The 22,279-nt window shown below is 42.5% G+C and overlaps 1 protein-coding gene across 1 annotated transcript in view; it reads left to right on the forward strand.

Annotated features, from left to right (window-relative positions):
- The window catches only part of Hsd17b4 (hydroxysteroid (17-beta) dehydrogenase 4), a 90,605-nt gene that overhangs the window by 11,232 nt on the left and 57,094 nt on the right, over nucleotides 1-22,279 (forward strand). Inside the window, 6 exon segments of the mRNA NM_024392.2 lie at nucleotides 1,666-1,773; nucleotides 12,633-12,692; nucleotides 14,613-14,634; nucleotides 14,738-14,784; nucleotides 16,589-16,673; nucleotides 18,176-18,363. Coding sequence (NP_077368.2) covers nucleotides 1,666-1,773; nucleotides 12,633-12,692; nucleotides 14,613-14,634; nucleotides 14,738-14,784; nucleotides 16,589-16,673; nucleotides 18,176-18,363 — 510 coding nt within the window.

The following is a 22,279-nucleotide window of genomic DNA, read 5'->3' on the forward strand; positions in this document are numbered from 1 at the left end:
CCACTTGAGTTTGTCATCTGTCCCTAGTGTTTGGTGACTTTGGCTTTGCTGTGTACATCTCGTGAACGCCTGACATCACTCACTAACGTTCAGTGAGTTAGAACTGAGGTGGGCGCCCTTCCCATGCGCTGACTCACACTGGAGAGTTCTCTGAGGACAGTCGGTGTATAGTCGGTGCTAGCAGTCGTATAATTGAGTGTATGAGGGTTTCGTGTGTTTACTTGTTAAAAACAATGAAGTCATGCTATAAGCTAGTGACCGAAACATACTAGCTTCATGTGATCTCTTTTAATAGATATTTTCCTGAATTCTAGATAATGACATTGTGTTTTGGGACAAACTACTGTAGTAAGGACACAATGTGTGTGTTAACTTCCATTCCGAGTTTACAGTACACTATTAGGTACTATGTTACACAGTAGGCCTAGGTAAGTATTCATTTTGCATAATTGAAACTTTAGGCCTATTAAAATTCCCCAGGTCCACTTTCTCCCAGTGTGTGGCACCCATCTTTCTCTTCTGTAAGTCTATGACTCTGACTATCCCAAAAAACACATATTAGGGGAACCACCTAGTATTTGCCCTATTCTGGTAGGGTTACTTTCCCTGGCATAGCGTATTAGGATTTACCCTCTGCCCATTGCTGCCCGTGGACGTTGGGGGTTTACCCTCTGCCCATTGCTGCCCGTGGACGTTGGGGGTTTACCCTCTGCCCATTGCTGTCTGTGGACGTTGGGGGTTTACCCTCTGCCCATTGCTGCCCGTGGACGTTGGGGGTTTACCCTCTGCCCATTGCTGTCCGTGGACATTGGGGGTTTACCCTCTGCCCATTGCTGTCTGTGGATGGTGGGGGTTTACCCTCTGCCCATTGCTGCCCATGGACATTGGGCTGCTTCTGTTCCTTAGCTGCACTACTAGCGGCTCCCCAGTATTTGAAGAGAGCTTCTATTGTTTTTTCTTTTGATTTTAGTTCTTTTGGCTAAATGATTTCAAATGGATTTCTGGTAATTTCCTTTTGGTTTTTGATTTTGTTGACTCATTTTAATTGCACATGTTCATGAAGCTCCCCGTGCTCCTTCACGTGTGCACACAGTACGCATCCATCAGTCTGATCTCCATCTTTCTTCACACCTGCTCCCCACCTCCCTTCTCTATCCCTAGGTCATTAGGGCATTTCAAAGCCCACTTCTCTGTTTATTTGTTTTAAAGTTTCCAGAAACCCCTGGATAGTTTTCCTGTATATTTATTCTTGAAGTGAGGTTTCTCACACCTTCACCCCACTCACCCCCTCCTTTTATTTCTCTTACAGAGGCTTAAGTCATCTCCTTTCCCATTCCAAAAGAGGAAAAGCATAGTTCAAAGTAAAAAAATTCATGACTGACCCTTAAGTGTTTTTGCTGTTTGTATCTGTGTTGAAAACTTTATTTTCTCGATGCTGAGATAAATCTGGGCTTGTACGTGTGAGGCACGCGCTCTATAGCAGAACTGCGTCCCAGCAGAGGGACCTGTTTTGATAACAGGTATTTTGCCTTGTGTTTGGTAAGATTGGTAGTAATGTAGGTAGGAAGTGGGCAGGCGATTGAAGAACTACATCAATAATTTGAAGTTTTTATCTAACATACTTGGAAGGTGGGAAAGATTAATTGCTTGTTCTTTTCATTGCAGTGAATGACTTAGGAGGGGACTTCAAAGGCGTTGGGAAAGGCTCTTCTGCCGCAGACAAGGTCGTGGAAGAAATAAGAAGGAGAGGCGGGAAAGCGGTGGCCAATTACGGTACTTGATAACAGACTGGTTACTTCCCTCTGCTAATAAAGCTGCTCGCTTTAGCAATCCTCCAGAAATAACTCGGCACTACACCGAGCCTAACTGAATCTTACTATGAAATTAGATTTTATTCAAGTCTACCAAGCCGTTTGAGGACGTACTTTACATCATATGTGAGAAATTGCTAAGCTTTTGATGTAGATGATTTCACAAACCGTTCCAGATGTGGCTGAGTTCTTCACAGGCATGTTCAAAGTCAAGATCTCACACACCTCCATAGCATCTACTTTAATTCTTCCGTGTTCCGGAAGATTCTCACAGTATGCTGTGCTAAGTGATGAATGGCCCTTTCTGGTGTTGGCTGCCATGTTCTATTGCAGTTGCTACTGTATATCACCTTAACTTTGCAAAAACTTAAGGGTCAAATTAGATGTTAAGTGCATTGTGAGAAAACCCGCAGATACAGAACCTGCAAATACAGCTTTCACGGTTTGGTCTGTTGTGCTAGTGACGTTGGAATAGGTTCCTTGAATAGGTTCACACTTCAAGCTTGTGGCTGCTTACTTTCCCTGGAAGTAGGCTGTGGTAGCTAGGTTTCATTTTGGCAGCTTATAGGGAGGAACTAGGATATGACCCTTGGGGTTTGAGGGAGTGTTAAGATGCTAATGAGATGTTTGCTATCTTCCCCCCATATTGGTGATTTAGAAAAAAGTGTTTCAATTTTTTTCTTTAAACTCTAGAGCAGTGAGTCTCAACCTGTGGGTTACAACCCCTTTGGGGTTCAAATGACCTTTTCACAGGGGTTGCATGTCAGATATCCTGCATATCAGATATTTACATTGTGATTCATAACAGCTTTGAAGAAGCAATTCTTCACAGTTATGAAGAAGCAGGGATAATAATTTTATGGTTGGGAGTCACTACAACATGAATGAGTAACTGTATTAAAAGGTCGAAGCATCAGGAAGGTTGAGAACTACTGTCCTAGAGTCTTAAAAATTTACAAGAATAAAAATCTCAGGCTCCTCGCCTTTGCAGCTCCATTTGCATAGTCTGTCAATCATTAGGGCAACAGGCCCTCCAGGTTTTCCAAGTGATAATGCTTCTCAGGGTTGGACTCTCAGCAGCCATTGGAAGGGCCTGGGCAGGTCAGGCTCAGAAAGCTACCAGAGGCTACTGGAGCTGCTATAGCCCTCATGCGCTCCTGTGTACGGAGCTCACAGCCTTACTCAGGAAGTCTGCATTTTCAGCCATCCAGCACTGATGGTCAGGAAATCTGAAATTCAAGTGCTCCACAGCCTAGAGCTTGTTGAGTGCTGTGTCAGCTATGTGGACATTTCACAGCTGACCTCACCTGACAGTATTCAGTTGCGCAGGCGCAGGTGCACACGAAATTACCTTCAGGTGTGTGTGTAAGGCATCCAGGGCATGTGAAGAAATATTTTGCATAGAGTTGGGGTACAGCTACAAAATAGATCATTATATGTAGGCATATACTCCAAAACTTGTGAAAAAAATGATCAGAAATACTAATGGTTCCAGCATTTTGGAAAATGGCTAAAACACACACACACACACACACACACACACACACACACACACACACACACAGAGCCAAAACAAGCAACCATCCAAACAAACAAAACAAAACAAAACCCAGGGTTTTGTTGTTCAGTTCAGGCTGGCCTGAGAATCTGAGATACCCTCCTCTCACTCTAACAAACTCTGATCACAGAGGTGTGCTATAGCAACTGGCCAAGGGCAGGATGGATCCCATGGGTCCTGGGATAGATGTGGGTCCTGGGTCTCAGAAGAGCTGACATTTCCTGGGCCCGGGGGAAGGGACTGATGGTGTTTCCTGAGTCCTTTCTTGTGAAGGAGGAGCTTATAGCAGAGGCAGTGGTGATGGACGGCTGCAGGCAGAGCCCACTTTGAGCTTACTAGCTAAACATAGGAAGCCACATCGTTTGCTTTACTTCTTGTAGTTAATAGTGCAGAACTAGCTGCCGCTGCAGAGAGCCCCTGGGCAGCACCCCACGAGCGAACCTGAGCCTCGGGACCACAGGTAAGACCAAATTTTCTGCTGCAAGAAAGCTGCCTGGTGAGCTTGGGACACACGGAAGCAGAATTTCTCTAGGACCGGGCACGTTCTGTGTTTACCGGAAGTCCCTCACCCGCGGATCCCGGCCCGCAGCAGCTCTCTGCTCCCAGACCCGGTGAGAGAGAGACCCAACCGCCTGGTCAGGTGGACACTCCTGAGGCTGCAGAGCGGAAGAGACCACCAACACTGCTCACCCCTGCCCACATCCCTGGCCCAAGAGGAAACTGTATAAGGCCTCTGGGCTCCCGTGGGGGAGGGCCCAGGAGCGGCAGGACACCTGCCTGAGACACCGCCGGTACCTGAAAGAAACAGACCGGATAAACAGTTCTCTGCACCCAAATCCCGTGGGAGGGAGAGCTAAACCTTCAGAGAGGCAGACAAGCCTGGGAAACCAGAAGAGACTGCTCCCTGCACACACATCTCGGACGCCAGAGGAAAAAGCCAAAGACCATCTGGAACCCTGGTGCACTGAAGCTCCCAGAAGGGGCGGCACAGGTCTTCCTGGTTGCTGCCGCTGCAGAGAGCCCCTGGGCAGCACCCCACGAGCTAACTTGAGCCTCAGGACCACAGGTAAGACCAAATTTTCTGCTGCAAGAAAGCTGCCTGGTGAACTCAAGACACAGGCCCACAGGAACAGCTGAAGACCTGTAGAGAGGAAAAACTACACGCCCGAAAGCAGAACACTCTGTCCCCATAACTGACTGAAAGAGAGGAAAACAGGTCTACAGCACTCCTGACACACAGGCTTATAGGACAGTCTAGCCACTGTCAGAAATAGCAGAACAAAGTAACACTAGAGATAATCTGATGGCGAGAGGCAAGCGCAGGAACCCAAGCAACAGAAACCAAGACTACATGCCATCATCAGAGCCCAATTCTCCCACCAAAACAAACATAGAATATCCAAACACACCAGAAAAGCAAGATCTAGTTTCAAAATCATATTTGATCATGATGCTGGAGGACTTCAAGAAAGACATGAACACACTTAGGGAAACACAGGAAAACATTAATAAACAAGTAGAAGCCTACAGAGAGGAATCGCAAAAATCCCTGAAAGAATTCCAGGAAAACACAATCAAACAGTTGAAGGAATTAAAAATGGAAATAGAAGCAATCAAGAAAGAACACATGGAAACAACCCTGGATATAGAAAACCAAAAGAAGAGACAAGGAGCTGTAGATACAAGCTTCACCAACAGAATACAAGAGATGGAAGAGAGAATCTCAGGAGCAGAAGATTCCATAGAAATCATTGACTCAACTGTCAAAGATAATGTAAAGCGGAAAAAGCTACTGGTCCAAAACATACAGGAAATCCAGGACTCAATGAGAAGATCAAACCTAAGGATAATAGGTATAGAAGAGAGTGAAGACTCCCAGCTCAAAGGACCAGTAAATATCTTCAACAAAATCATAGAAGAAAACTTCCCTAACCTAAAAAAAGAGATACCCATAGACATACAAGAAGCCTACAGAACTCCAAATAGATTGGACCAGAAAAGAAACACCTCCCGTCACATAATTGTCAAAACACCAAACGCACAAAATAAAGAAAGAATATTAAAAGCAGTAAGGGAAAAAGGTCAAGTAACATATAAAGGGAGACCTATCAGAATCACACCAGACTTCTCGCCAGAAACTATGAAGGCCAGAAGATCCTGGACTGATGTCATACAGACCCTAAGAGAACACAAATGCCAGCCCAGGTTACTGTATCCAGCAAAACTCTCAATTAACATTGATGGAGAAACCAAGATATTCCATGACAAAACCAAATTTACACAATATCTTTCTACAAATCCAGCACTACAAAGGATAATAAATGGTAAAGCCCAACATAAGGAGGCAAGCTATACCCTAGAAGAAACAAGAAACTAATCGTCTTGGCAACAAAACAAAGAGAATGAAAGCACACAAACATAACCTCACATCCAAATATGAATATAAAGGGAAACAATAATCACTATTCCTTAATATCTCTCAATATCAATGGCCTCAACTCCCCAATAAAAAGACATAGATTAACAAACTGGATACGCAACGAGGACCCTGCATTCTGCTGCCTACAGGAAACACACCTCAGAGACAAAGACAGACACTACCTCAGAGTGAAAGGCTGGAAAACAACTTTCCAAGCAAATGGTCAGAAGAAGCAAGCTGGAGTAGCCATTCTAATATCAAATAAAATCAATTTCCAACTAAAAGTCATCAAAAAAGATAAGGAAGGACACTTCATATTCATCAAAGAAAAAATCCACCAAGATGAACTCTCAATCCTAAATATCTATGCCCCAAATACAAGGGCACCTACATACGTAAAAGAAACCTTACTAAAGCTCAAAACACACATTGCAACTCACACAATAATAGTGAGAGATTTCAACACCCCACTCTCATCAATGGACAGATCATGGAAACAGAAATTAAACAGTGATGTCGACAGACTAAGAGAAGTCATGAGCCAAATGGACTTAACGGATATTTATAGAACATTCTATCCTAAAGCAAAAGGATATACCTTCTTCTCAGGTCCTCATGGTACTTTCTCCAAAATTGACCATATAATTGGTCAAAAAACGGGCCTCAACAGGTACAGAAAGATAGAAATAATCCCATGCGTGCTATCGGACCACCACGGCCTAAAACTGGTCTTCAATAACAATAAGGGAAGAATGCCCACATATACGTGGAAATTGAACAATGCTCTACTCAATGATAACCTGGTCAAGGAAGAAATAAAGAAAGAAATTAAAAACTTTTTAGAATTTAATGAAAATGAAGGTACAACATACCCAAACTTATGGGACACAATGAAAGCTGTGCTAAGAGGAAAACTCATAGCGCTGAGTGCCTGCAGAAAGAAACAGGAAAGAGCATATGTCAGCAGCTTGACAGCACACCTAAAAGCTCTAGAACAAAAAGAAGCAAATACACCCAGGAGGAGGAGAAGGCAGGAAATAATCAAACTCAGAGCTGAAATCAACCAAGTAGAAACAAAAAGGACCATAGAAAGAATCAACAGAACCAAAAGTTGGTTCTTTGAGAAAATCAACAAGATAGATAAACCCTTAGCCAGACTAACGAGAGGACACAGAGAGTGCGTCCAAATTAACAAAATCAGAAATGAAAAGGGAGACATAACTACAGATTCAGAGGAAATTCAAAAAATCATCAGATCTTACTATAAAAACCTATATTCAACAAAATTTGAAAATCTTCAGGAAATGGACAATTTCCTAGACAGATACCAGGTATCGATGTTAAATCAGGAACAGATAAACCAGTTAAACAACCCCATAACTCCTAAGGAAATAGAAGCAGTCATTAAAAGTCTCCCAACCAAAAAGAGTCCAGGTCCAGACGGGTTTAGTGCAGAATTCTATCAGACCTTCATAGAAGACCTCATACCAATATTATCCAAACTATTCCACAAAATTGAAACAGATGGAGCCCTACCGAATTCCTTCTACGAAGCCACAATTACTCTTATACCTAAACCACACAAAGACACAACAAAGAAAGAGGACTTCAGACCAATTTCCCTTATGAATATCGACGCAAAAATACTCAATAAAATTCTGGCAAACCGAATTCAAGAGCACATCAAAACAATCATCCACCATGATCAAGTAGGCTTCATCCCAGGCATGCAGGGATGGTTTAATATACGGAAAACCATCAACGTGATCCATTATATAAACAAACTGAAAGAACAGAACCACATGATCATTTCATTAGATGCTGAGAAAGCATTTGACAAAATTCAACACCCCTTCATGATAAAAGTGCTGGAAAGAATAGGAATTCAAGGCCCATACCTAAACATAGTAAAAGCCATATACAGCAAACCAGTTGCTAACATTAAACTAAATGGAGAGAAACTTGAAGCAATCCCACTAAAATCTGGGACTAGACAAGGCTGCCCACTCTCTCCCTACTTATTCAATATAGTTCTTGAAGTTCTAGCCAGAGCAATCAGACAACAAAAGGAGATCAAAGGGATACAGATCGGAAAAGAAGAGGTCAAAATATCACTATTTGCAGATGACATGATAGTATATTTAAGTGATCCCAAAAGTTCCACCAGAGAACTACTAAAGCTGATAAACAACTTCAGCAAAGTGGCTGGGTATAAAATTAACTCAAATAAATCAGTTGCCTTCCTCTATACAAAAGAGAAACAAGCCGAGAAAGAAATTAGGGAAACGACACCCTTCATAATAGACCCAAATAATATAAAGTACCTCGGTGTGACTTTAACCAAGCAAGTAAAAGATCTGTACAATAAGAACTTCAAGACACTGAAGAAAGAAATTGAAGAAGACCTCAGAAGATGGAAAGATCTCCCATGCTCATGGATTGGCAGGATTAATATAGTAAAAATGGCCATTTTACCAAAAGCAATCTACAGATTCAATGCAATCCCCATCAAAATACCAATCCAATTCTTCAAAGAGTTAGACAGAACAATTTGCAAATTCATCTGGAATAACAAAAAACCCAGGATAGCTAAAGCTATCCTCAACAATAAAAGGACTTCAGGGGGAATCACTATCCCTGAACTCAAGCAGTATTACAGAGCAATAGTGATAAAAACTGCATGGTATTGGTACAGAGACAGACAGATAGACCAATGGAATAGAATTGAAGACCCAGAAATGAACCCACACACCTATGGTCACTTGATTTTTGACAAAGGAGCCAAAACCATCCAATGGAAAAAAGATAGCATTTTCAGCAAATGGTGCTGGTTCAACTGGAGGGCAACATGTAGAAGAATGCAGATCGATCCATGCTTATCACCCTGTACAAAGCTTAAGTCGAAGTGGATCAAGGACCTCCACATCAAACCAGACACACTCAAACTAATAGAAGAAAAACTAGGGAAGCATCTGGAACACATGGGCACTGGAAAAAATTTCCTGAACAAAACACCAATGGCTTATGCTCCAAGATCAAGAATTGACAAATGGGATCTCATAAAACTGCAAAGCTTCTGTAAGGCAAAGGACACTGTGGTTAGGACAAAACGGCAACCAACAGATTGGGAAAAGATCTTTACCAACCCTACAACAGATAGAGGCCTTATATCCAAAATATACAAAGAACTCAAGAAGTTAGACCGCAGGGAAACAAATAACCCTATTAAAAATGGGGTTCAGAGCTAAACAAAGAATTCACAGCTGAGGAATGCCGAATGGCTGAGAAACACCTAAAGAAATGTTCAACATCTTTAGTCATAAGGGAAATGCAAATCAAAACAACCCTGAGATTTCACCTCACACCAGTGCGATTGGCTAAGATCAAAAACTCAGGTGACAGCAGATGCTGGCGAGGTTGTGGAGAAAGAGGAACACTCCTCCATTGTTGGTGGGATTGCAGACTGGTAAAACCATTCTGGAAATCAGTCTGGAGGTTCCTCAGAAAATTGGACATTGAACTGCCTGAGGATCCAGCTATACCTCTCTTGGGCATATACCCAAAAGATGCCTCAACATATAAAAGAGACACGTGCTCCACTATGTTCATCGCAGCCTTATTTATAATAGCCAGAAAATGGAAAGAACCCAGATGCCCTTCAACAGAGGAATGGATACAGAAAATGTGGTACATCTACACAATGGAATACTACTCAGCTATCAAAAACAACGAGTTTATGAAATTCGTAGGCAAATGGTTGGAACTGGAAAATATCATCCTGAGTGAACTAACCCAATCACAGAAAGACATACATGGTATGCACTCATTGATAAGTGGCTATTAGCCCAAATGCTTGAATTACCCTAGATCCCTAGAACAAACGAAACTCAAGACGGATGATCAAAATGTGAATGCTTCACTCCTTCTTTAAATGAGGAAAAAGAATACCCTTGGCAGGGAAGGGAGAGGCAAAGATTAAAACAGAGACTGAAGGAACACCCATTTAGAGCCTGTCCCACATTTGGCCCATACATATACAGCCACCCAATTGGACTAGATGGATGAAGCAAAGAAGTGCAGACCGACAGGAGCCGGATGTAGATCGCTCCTGAGAGACACAGCCAGAATACAGCAAATACAGAGGCGAATGCCAGCAGCAAACCACTGAACTGAGAATAGGTCCCCTATTGAAGGAATCAGAGAAAGAACTGGAAGAGCTTGAAGGGGCTCGAGACCCCAAAAGTACAACAATGCCAAGCAACCAGAGCTTCCAGGGACTAAGCCACTACCTAAAGACTATACATGGACTGACCCTGGACTCTGACCCCATAGGTAGCAATGAATATCCTAGTAAGAGCACCCTGGAAGGGGAAGCCCTGGGTCCTGCTAAGACTGAACCCCCAGTGAACTAGTCTATGGGGGGAGGGCGGCAATGGTGGAAGGGTTGGGAGGGGAACACCCATAAGGAAGGGGAGGGGGGAGGGGGATGTTTGCCCGGAAACCGGGAAAGGGAATAACACTCGAAATGTATATAAGAAATACTCAAGTTAATAAAAAAAAAAAAAAATGAGGATGGAAAAAAAAAAAAAAGAAATATAAAAAAAAAAAAAAAAAAAAGAATCGACAAATGGGATCTCATAAAACTGCAAAGCTTCTTCTGTAAGGCAAAGGACACTGTGGTTAGGACAAAACTGCAACCAACAGATTGGGAAAAGATCTTTACCAATCCTACAACAGATAGAGGCCTTATATCCAAAATATACAAAGAACTCAAGAAGTTAGACCGCAGGGAAACAAATAACCCTATTAAAAAATGGGGTTCAGAGCTAAACAAAGAATTCACAGCTGAGGAATGCCGAATGGCTGAGAAACACCTAAAGAAATGTTCAACATCTTTAGTCATAAGGGAAATGCAAATCAAAACAACCCTGAGATTTCACCTCACACCAGTGAGAATGGCTAAGATCAAATACTCAAGTGACAGCAGATGCTGGCGAGGATGCGGAGAAAGAGGAACACTCCTCCATTGTTGGTGGGATTGCAGACTGGTAAAACCATTCTGGAAATCAGTCTGGAGGTTCCTCAGAAAATTGGACATTGAACTGCCTGAGGATTCAGCTATACCTCTCTTGGGCATATACCCAAAAGATGCCTCAACATATAAAAGAGACACGTGCTCCACTATGTTCATCGCAGCCTTATTTATAATAGCCAGAAAATGGAAAGAACCCAGATGCCCTTCAACAGAGGAATGGATACAGAAAATGTGGTACATCTACACAATGGAATATTACTCAGCTATCAAAAACAACGAGTTTATGAAATTCGTAGGCAAATGGTTGGAACTGGAAAATATCATCCTGAGTGAGCTAACCCAATCACAGAAAGACATACATGGTATGCACTAATTGATAAGTGGCTATTAGCCCAAATGCTTGAATTACCCTAGATCCCTAGAACAAACGAAACTCAAGACGGATGATCAAAATGTGAATGCTTCACTCCTTCTTTAAATGAGGAAAAAGAATACCCTTGGCAGGGAAGGGAGAGGCAAAGATTAAAACAGAGACTGAAGGAACACCCATTCAGAGCCTGCCCCACATGTGGCCCATACATATACAGCCACCCAATTGGACTAGATGGATGAAGCAAAGAAGTGCAGACCGACAGGAGCCGGATGTAGATCGCTCCTGAGAGACACAGCCAGAATACAGCAAATACAGAGGCGAATGCCAGCAGCAAACCACTGAACTGAGAATAGGTCCCCTATTGAAGGAATCAGAGAAAGAACTGGAAGAGCTTGAAGGGGCTCGAGACCCCAAAAGTACAACAATGCCAAGCAACCAGAGCTTCCAGGGACTAAGCCACTACCTAAAGACTATACATGGACTGACCCTGGACTCTGACCCCATAGGTAGCAATGAATATCCTAGTAAGAGCACCAGTGGAAGGGGAAGCCCTGGGTCCTGCTAAGACTGAACCCCCAGTGAACTAGTCTATGGGGGGAGGGCGGCAATGGGGGAAGGGTTGGGAGGGGAACACCCATAAGGAAGGGGAGGGGGGAGGGGGATGTTTGCCCGGAAACCGGGAAAGGGAATAATACTCGAAATGTATATAAGAAATACTCAAGTTAATAAAAAAAAAAATAGTGCAGAACTAGGCGGCTATATAATGCATATGCTTATATAGACTAAACGTGTACCTCCGTCTCTCCCATCCTCTCAGTTTGCCACTAAGGAACAATGTTTGTGTAGTTGTGTAAAATTAAATAGATTAAATTAAACTTAGTATTTGCTTGCTATGCTGGCCACTCTGTTGAACAGCCTGTACCCACATATTATTATTCGTTTCTATTTGTACAATGGTGGAAACCATTAAACTTCATAGGAAGTTTAAGAGTTTAATTAAGATGTAGTTATTTCACACCCTTCCCTTTCCCATAAGCAGTTTCATTGGGCAGCACTCCTCTAGCTAGTCTTTGTCAGAACTTTTTGTTGTTTTTTTATTTTGAGACAGAGACTCTCTGTGTAGCCCTGGGTGTCCTGAAACTCGATCTGTAGACCAGGCTGGACTTGAACACACAGAGTTCCTTCTGCTTCTGCCTCCCAAGTGCTGGGATTAAAGTCTTTTCTCAGCATTTCTTATTCATTCTATTCTATCCTTATTTTGCTGGTTAATGAATTGTCTGGCATAAAAGTTTCTTTGGGGATACTACACTTTGTTGATTGCTGTGTGCCTCTTTTGAGTTTATTCTGTTGGGTGGTAATATCACTCCTGTGCTCTGAGCCACAGAAGGTGACTGTGAGGAAGGTTATTGACATTTTGTCCTTGTTGCTCTTCTCAGATTCAGTCGAAGCAGGCGAGAAGCTTGTGAAGACAGCACTGGACACATTCGGCAGAATAGGTGATGTTTTCCTGAATTTATAGTGTCTTTAAGTTCCATTTCTGTCTCTGTGATAAAATAACCCCAGGAAAAAACAAGTTAGGGAGAAGGGGATTTCTTTTGGCTTGCAAATCTAGGATACAGTCTGTTATTGTGGGGAAGTTATGACAGGACTTCAGACACCAGTTACATTGTGAAATCAGCAGGACAGAAGTGCATGGGACTTGCTTGTACTCAGCTCCCTTTCTCTGTTCTTACAGTTTAGGGAACCCTGCCCAGGGAATGGTGCCGTCCACAGTGGGCCAGGTCTGCCACATCAGTTTACTTAAGGTAGTCCTCCACAGACGTGCCCATGGGCGAGCTCACTGTAGACAGTCCTCCAGTGAGCCTTTCCTCCCAGCCGAGTGCAGGTTAGCTCAGATTCACAATGAAAACTATTACATGATACTAACCAGGCACTTGCTAGATTTCTCATGTAATATTTTTGAGTTGACATTCGTTTAACAAACAAATCTCTTTTTCTAATTAGATTTGTGGTTTTGTTTCATGATTCAAATATTTTATTTAACTGATTTTATTTCATGATGGAATTGAATTGGTGATTTTATTACCATATACATACTTAGGTAATTTTTAAGTTTTTTGCATCTTAAGTGATTAAAAAATTTTGTGAGCATAAGCTCTTTGCCCTTTTAAATGATAATTCATTTAAATCTCAAATACATTTCTGAGATAAATCAGTATTTTGGCAATAACCGACCCAGTGTATATGATCTTTTAAATGATGCTTTGGTGTCTTACAGATTTAGAGAAAATATGTGTGCTAAGTGTCTTAGTTAGGGTTTCTATTGCTATAGTGAAACACCATGACCAAAAAGCAACGTGTGGAGAAAAGGGTTTATTTGGCTTATACTTCCGTAACACTGCTTATCACTGAAGGAAGTCAGGACAGAAACACACAGGGCAGGAACCTGGAGGCAGGAGCTGAGGCAGAGGCCATGGGTGCTGCTTACTGACTTGCTCCTCATGGCTTGCTCAGCCTGCTTTCTTATAGAACCCAGGACCACCAGCCCAGGAAAGGTACCACTCACCATGGGCTGGGCCCTCCCCATCCATCACTAATTAAGAAAATGCCCTACTGTCTTGACTACCACTTGAATGTATGGAAGCCTTTTCTTAATTGAGGTTCTCTCCTCTCAGATGACTTTAGCTTATGTCAGGTTCACATAAAACTATCCAGCACAATAAGACTCTTCATTTTAGAGATGTACTCTTAGTCCTTCCTCTCCAACTCCCTGGTTTAGTCTGAGATGCTGTCATTAAAATTAATGGATTGCAAGAGGGAAACAAGACTGTGTTTCCAGTCTGGACAGCACTACTGTGTGTCAGTTGAGTGTATCCCTTCTTTGTTTAGTCCAGCATACTTGTTCTAGTTTGGTTAGGTTGATTCCTAAGAGCCGTGGTCACCGGCCATTAGACAGGGACAGAAACCACAGAGTGTGATGCAGAGGATGGGGATGGCACAGGATTCCAGGGGCTGAATCTTTAAAAACCTCACTTTCTTTGCATGGTGAGATTACAAAGACATATCAAATAGAATATTGGTTTCTGACTTCAGTGGGTTTGTTTTGAATTCCTGGTTTATTTTATTTTATTTTATTTATTTTATTTTTGAGACACGGCTCATGTAGTACAGGTTATCCCACACTTTCTTTCTGTGTAGTTGAGGCTGGCTCTCATCTCCCTCCTCCTGCCCTCCCTTCTCAAGTGACAGGATTGCAGGTCTGAATCCCCATGCTTACTTTAGTGCCTCCTGAATTTGTGATCTTTTTACTGTTGGGGAACAAGGAGAGAACTTTTAACTTTCTGAGTGGATTTTGGCTTATAGTTGATTAATATGCTTACCTTCATTATGTAACTTGGATCTCTTTCATATCGTAGATGTTGTGGTGAACAATGCTGGGTGAGTTTTTCTGTACTTTGATTTGTAGTAGCGTACACACCATTGCGTTTACTGCTGTGCATTTTCCTTTCACTCTGATCATTCTGTATTATCAATATTTTAGGATCCTGAGGGACCGTTCCTTCTCTAGGATAAGTGATGAAGACTGGGGTAAGATGCTTTTCTTGCTTCTTTGGAATGTAACTATTATTTCGTCTTTTAGTATTTAATGAATTTATTACTATTAAGGAAATGCTTTGTACTTGCTACTGTTAATATAAATGAGTTTATTGAAAATGATTTATATATAGTTAGAAGTGTCCTATTTCTTAAACATTTGTTAAAAAATAAGTCATTTGCGGAATTTCCTGAAAACAATTTTGTTTCTTAGTATTAACTTTTTCTAGTAGCCTTTACTCTGTTTTATCTAGATATCTGTGTGTGTGTGTGTGTGTGTGTGTGTGTGTGTGTTTTCCCCATGAGAAGAGCAGGATGCAGAAGAGCCCAGGGAACTACAAATTAAAATCAAAGGTCTTGAGGAGAGGAGAGGAGAGGGCAAAACACGGATGCTAACCTGAAGCTTTCAATAAATAGGAAATATTTTTCATTTTCCTAACCTGTGTTGCAAAGGTTGAGCTTATACAACAGTGAAAGCCCATTTGCATTTATTTTTCTTTTGTTCCTGTTTATGGTCATCAAAAGTCAACAGACCAGTGGCAAAAGGGGTGGCAGGCATAGCCACTGAGGTGGGATAATTACATCATTGCTGAGATGAAGTTCAGCTTCTGTGCCTAGACCTTTTAGAAGAGGCACCATGTCCTGGTGACTGAGAATCAAGCAGCGGAAAGCTTTTCATTCTTCCCTTGGGGAAGCTGGGGTAGGAAGCTGAGAGAGAAGGTCTAAGCGCTGAGACTCCATCCTACCCCATCCTCATGCCTCATCACCCCTTTGTCCTGCCTTAGTTTTGCATTTACTCTGGACTTTCATCTAGCATTTCTATGGAAACTTCTGGCTTTGTTTGTTTTGAATTCCAGAATGAAACCAAATGGGTAAGAATGTTCAGAAATGGGACAGCTCCCAATCCAGGGTTGTTTTGTAAAGTGTTCTTCAGGTGGTCCACTCATTGCACTGCAGTCTTTAAAAGCAGACTGCTTAATTCATTTGAAAATATTGCCAAAAATGGAGATAATAGTATTTTATAGATATTCTCTGATGATGAGCTGTGTGGTCTAACTATGATCTGTTATTCTGAGTATAAGTTCTATATGTCAACTTCATGACTATTCACTTAGAAATTTGCTTTTAATGCGTGTATATCAGTTCATGTGTGTGTGGGATGTGTATGCATATACGTTTACATGCCAGAGACAATTTAGGTCATTGTCCTGAGGAATGCCACCCACCTCCTCTGAGATGGGGCCTCGTCCTGGTCAGGAGCTCAGTAGTAGGGATAGACTTGTTGGGTAACAAAGTCCCAACTAGCTGACCTTGCCTCACCAGCACTGGGATTACACACATTGGCTTCCATGCCTAACATTTTCACATGGCTTCTGGGTCTCTAACTCAGTTCTTCTGCTTGTGTGGCAAGCACTTTGCTGGGGAAGCTAAATCCCCGTAGATACTTACTTAAGTGGGGGTTGCCAGGTACACATGCAAGTCGAGATGTAAAAAGACTGCATTGTCTCCCTCTGGGGTTCTATCAGCACATTTTTATTTTGAGTAGCATTAATTAAATATAATCATGTTTAGATTAGTGTAAGGGTTAAGAATAATTTTATAAATTATAAGAAAGCTCGTTGGTATGGGTATGACTTGTTGATCGGTAGCATAATTGTAACAAAAACAAAAGTGGCTACCTAAGTGTGACAGTAGATGGTTACGGATGCCCCATATAAAATGAACATGTTTGTGTAAGTTTATTCTAAGACACACCTAACTTGTGACAAACATGTAATGGAAACAATTTCTTTTTCAGATATAATTCAAAGAGTTCATTTGCGGGGCTCCTTCCAAGTGACCCGAGCAGCATGGGATCATATGAAGAAGCAGAATTATGGAAGGTACAGTTGCCTGCAGTCAGCAGAGAGGATGTTTGCATGAAGTGCTCCTCCTGGGGGTGTGGTGCTGGGGCAAGTGCTCCCACACCTGTGCGGGCTTCAGGGTGCACACACTCACCAACTTTGTTCTTTCCTTTCCCCACATGCTTTCCATTATCAATGCATTTCCACGAACCTTTATCACGCTTTTTGTGTGACACTGTTCTTGGGGAGACAAGATGTGAATTGATATCTATTCATCCCAGATGGGGAACCAACAACAAACAACAGTACAAACACCACCAGAGTTCAGCTTAGCAAAACAAAGTAATGAGCTTTCTTGTCATTCGTTATAGGAATGCGGGTGAGGGGCTACTAAAAAGAGCAGCAATGACTCAAAGACAGCTGCATCACCAAAATTAACCCTCAGCATGGATGACAGTGCACAAAAACAACACTGGGAGCTCACTGCACAGCCTACAGGAAGCTCAACTCATTAGAGAGCGTCTTCTTAGGTGTCTCAGTGAATCTGAGCCTTTTCCAGACAACTGGGCTTGACTGAGACTGTCTTTTAGCAGCTGCCCCTACTACTTTTGTACCCTTTGGGAGGGAGATCTAGTGAGTCCTGTCGGTTTTGGGGACTTTCTGAAGTCTTTGAGTAATTTCCTTACTGAGCTTAATGAGCTCCCTCACAGCACATCCCTCTAATCATCCCGTGGCTTTATAACTTCCTCCCAAGATACAAGATTTTAGTTTTATAGAAAGCTGCTACACAGCAACTTTAGAAAGGGGTGTAAGCACTAAGGATTGTTATTTGTCACGCCCAGCAAGCAGGTGGACAGAGAGATGATGGCCATTTCTTCTCATGCTAGCCCACTATGGGCTAGTCTTTGCAGAGTGTTTGGGATCAGTTCTCTACTGCTGCACAAGTGTAATTCATTTACTCGTACATTTGTCCTGTCCTCTGTATGTCAGGTCAGCCCTGCAGTTGGGGCTTCAGACAGTTGTAGAAGCAAATTGTCAGTGATGCTTACTGTTTTGAGACTCCTGTTTTATCTTGAACTTGACAGTTTTGAAAGTAAACAATTTATTGTGTTTTAAGTGGAGTAAGATCGTGTCAGGTTATATGATGGTGTTTAGTATTATCCAGGAATGGAGCAGTGAAGTGATGACCACTGAAGAATTACAACTGCTTGACCTAATATTTCTTGCTAAAATATTAATTTACATGTTGCAGGTTTGTGTTTATAAATATTGTTGTTTTTGGTAGCTAGTACATAAACATTGTTATATTTAAATCTCCGTGGGTCTAACCAGACATTCTTTTATGTACTTAAATCCTATAGTTGAATTTGAAACATCACTGCTCTGTCAACCTTGTTAGATTCACAGCTATGAGAGGTGAAGCAGGCGTAAGACTGGCTTTGGCTCCACAGCATCAGAATAGTCAGGGCTGCAGTGTGGACAGCACAGGGAGAGATGATGTCGGTGTTGTGTTTTTAGAGTCCTTATGACTTCCCTTTTAGAATCATTATGACGGCCTCAGCTTCTGGAATATACGGCAACTTTGGCCAGGCAAATTATAGTGCTGCAAAGCTGGGCCTTCTGGGTCTCGCCAATACTCTCGTGATTGAAGGCAGGAAGAACAACATTCATTGTAACACCATTGCCCCAAACGCTGGGTCACGGATGACAGAGACGGTGATGCCAGAAGGTGAGTGTGCTGGGGTCTGCCACACTGTGTGGAAGGAGCTTCGTAAAAGGATTTGATTTTCTGAATACTTAGAAAATTTCTTTCCAATTTCAAAAGCATTTTCTGTAATTTTTTTTCTTTTCTTTCTTTCTTTTTTTTTTTTCTCGGAGCTGGGGACCGAACCCAGGGCCTTGCGGTTGCTAGGCAAGCGCTCTACCACTGAGCCAAATTCCCAGCCCCGCATTTTGTGTAATTTATGGCTGTTGTTGAAAAACTTAAAAAATACAGTGGAAGCTATAGAAAGTGACCATTAATTTTCCCTCTTGGAAGTAAACTTTAATCCTTTTCCTCTGCATAGCTAGGTATACACACATATATCTGTAGACAGGGTAATAACATTCTTACTGTTTTGTAATAAGTCAACACAGTTACTTATAATAATAGACTACTTATATAGATCATATAAAAACACGAAATGCATAGCATAAACATGGCATGTGACATATGTCATTTCTGGAGCAGTTCTGCTTTATAGGAAAATTGGTCCTAGTGTACAGTTCTCGTGTGTGCCCCTTTCCTGGGTTCCTGTTACCATCTGCTGTCTTGTTATAACTCGTGGACTGATGCTGACCTCTCGTTGCTAACCGAGGCTTGCAGTTGCATCAGGACTCACTCTGTCCTGTACAACTGTGAGACTCCTTACAAGTGCACACCTCATGTCCACTCTTAGAGAATCTCACAGAGCTCACCAGTGCTGCACTCACTCCTTCCTCTCCCTCTGGACGGGTAACGCGTGTGTTGTTGGATGTGGCCCATGGTGTGGGGGATCCATGGTGTGGGGCACCGCTGTTTGCGTATTGACTTACCTATGAGGGCATCTTAGGTGCTGCTTCTTTGTTTGTTTTATTGTTGTAATAAAGCTATGTACTAGCGAGTTTTTCTGTTAATTTGCACAGGCTAGAGTCATTTGGGAAGAGAAACTCAATTGAGGAAATGCCCCCACCACATTGGCTTGCAGGGCATTTCTTAATTAACGATTGGATTGGTGCTGGTGGGCACATGGCGTGGTGCTGTTCCTGGGCAGGGCGTTCTGGATGGTCTAGGAGAGCATGGTGAACAAGCCACGAGAAACAAGCCAGCAAGCAGTGCTCCTCCGTGGCCTCTCAGCCCCTGCTTCAAGGTTTCTGTCATGTGTTCCTGCCCTGCATATCCTAGAGGATGAAATAAACCCTTTTCTCCCCAAGTCTCTTTTGGTCATGGTACTTCTAGTTCTTGAGAAAATACTAAGAAATGTGATTACTAGATGATTGCAAGACTACTCTATCTGTGTAGGAACCACGGAGTGCAAGACTACTCTATCTGTGTAGGAACCACGGAGTGCAAGACTACTCTATCTGTGTAGGAACCATGGAGTGCAAGACTACTCTATCTGTGTAGGAAACACAGAGTGCAAGACTACTCTATCTGTGTAGGAACCACGGAGTGCAAGACTACTCTATCTGTGTAGGAACCATGGAGTGCAAGACTACTCTATCTGTGTAGGAACCATGGAGTGCAAGACTACTCTATCTGTGTAGGAAACATGGAGTGCAAGACTACTCTATCTGTGTAGGAAACACAGAGTGCAAGACTACTCTATCTGTGTAGGAACCATGAAGTGCAAGACTACTCTATCTGTGTAGGAACCATGGAGTGCAAGACTACTCTATCTGAGTAGGAACCATGGAGTGCAAGACTACTCTATCTGAGTAGGAGCCATGGAGTGCAAGACTACTCTATCTGTGTAGGAAACACAAAGTACAAGTCTACTCTATCTGTGTAGGAGCCATGGGGTGCAAGACTACTCTATATGTGTAGGAACCATGGAGTGCAAGACTACTTTATCTGTGTAGGAAACATGGAGTGGACTTTCACTGTGTCTTTGTCACTTGCATCTCCACCAGTGCTGACCTAGAATATTCCTGTGCCACATCTTACCAGCATTGGGCAAATCAAAATAGAATTTTAGTGTTTTTAATAGTTACCTAGGGGTATGACATTACTATTTTAATTTGAGATCCCTTGATGACACATGATGCTGGGCACTTCGCTATGCTGTTGGACTTATTTCCTTCGCTGAGTTTTTATTGGTTTACTATTTATTTTTATTCTGGGTGTGCCCATGGTGTTTGCATATGGATACATGCTGTGCGATGCATGTGGAGGTCAGAGGTTAACTGTGACATTGGTTTTCTTTTCTTTTTTTCTTTTTTTTTGACATGGTTTTCTTATTCCACCCTTGTCTGGTTCTGTTGATTAAACTAAAGTCACCAGATAGGATCTTGCTTGTAGCCTAAACTGGATTCCCATTTACCATCTTGCCTCCACCTCCTGAATGTCTGCGCCTTCATTCTTGGCCTGAGTTAGTTTCCTTTTTGAGTTTTAAGTGTTTGTGTATTTTGGAAACATCTTTTGCAAATATATTTCCCACCATGTGTGGCTTGCTGCCTACTCTTTTTTTCTTTTTCCTTTTTTTCTTTTTATTTAATCTTCTCTCATACACTACAGTCCAACCATAGTTTTCTCTCACTGCACTTCTCTCAGCTCCCTTTCCCAGCTCTACTGCTCCTCCATTTCCCTTCAGAAAAGATTAGGCCATTCAGTCATATCAACAGAACGTTGTATAACAAGTTTCAGTAACATTAGGCACCAACCCTCATGCCAAGGCTGGATGAGGCAACCCGGTAGGAGGAAAAGAGTCCCAAGAGCAGGCAAGAGTCAGATGCCCCCACTTCTACTGTTAGGTGTCCCACAGAAATCCCAAGCTACACAACCATAAACACAGAGGACATGGGGCAGACCCATGCAGGCTCCATGATTGCTGCTTCAGGCTCTGTGAGCCTCCATGACCCCTGCTTAGTTAATTCTTTAGACCTTGTTCTGGTATCCTCCTCCCTCTGGCTCCTATAATATTTTCTTCCCCTTTCACACAGGTTTCCCTGAGTTGCAGCTAATGTTTAGCTGTGGGTTTCTGCATCTATTTAATCCCATCAGCTGATGACAATTGGTTTAGGCACGGATCTATGAATATACCAGAATATATTTAGGAATCATTCCATTGACTTTTTTTCCCTGGCTGCTTGTGTTTTGGTTCCACTCTAGGTCTCTGAACCATCCAGCTGCTGGTTCCTGCCATCCGGGTAGTGCTGGGGATGGGTTCCCTCTTGTGGAATGGCCTCAAGTTAGACCAGCATTGGTTGGCCATTCCCACAAGTTCTGAGACATTATTTCCCCAGCACATCTTGAACGCAGGACAGGTTATAGATTGAAGGTTGTGTGACTGGGTTGGTTTCCCAGTCCCACCATTGGAAACCTTGCCTGGTTGCAGAAGATGGCTCATTCAGGCTCTGTATCCTCCGTCACCTTCATGGATTCCAGCAAGTTACAACTGCACTAGGTTCCCTTCCCCAAGTCCAGTTGTCCTCATCTCTCCTCATGCTCTATCCCCCATCCCTTTGCCACCTGATCCCTCCTTTTTCCACCCGTCACCACCTGGCCCTATTCACCTGCAGAATCTACTCTATTTCCCCTTCCCAGGGAGATCCATAGCCCCCTCCTGCAGAGCTCTCATGTTGCTTAGACTCTGGGTCTCTGGATTGTAGTGTGATTATCCTTTTCTTAACAGCTAATACTCACTTAAATGAGTACATACCATGTTTGTCTTTCTAGGTCTGGGTTACCTCACTCAGGATGATTTTTTTTCAAGTGCCATCTGTTTCCTACAAATTTCGTGATGTATTTTTTTTAACAGCTGAGTAATATTCCATTGTGTAATGTACCCCATTTTTTTCATCCATTCTTCAGCTGAGGGACATCTATGTTGCTTCCAGTTTCTGGCTATTATGAATAAAGCTGGTATGAACGTTGTTGAGCAAGTGTCCTTGTGGTACGGTTGAGC

Source organism: Rattus norvegicus, chromosome 18 (genome assembly GCF_021556685.1).
Source record: "Rattus norvegicus strain SHRSP/BbbUtx chromosome 18, alternate assembly SHRSP_T2T, whole genome shotgun sequence".
In the NCBI taxonomy this organism is placed as follows: domain Eukaryota; kingdom Metazoa; phylum Chordata; class Mammalia; order Rodentia; family Muridae; genus Rattus; species Rattus norvegicus.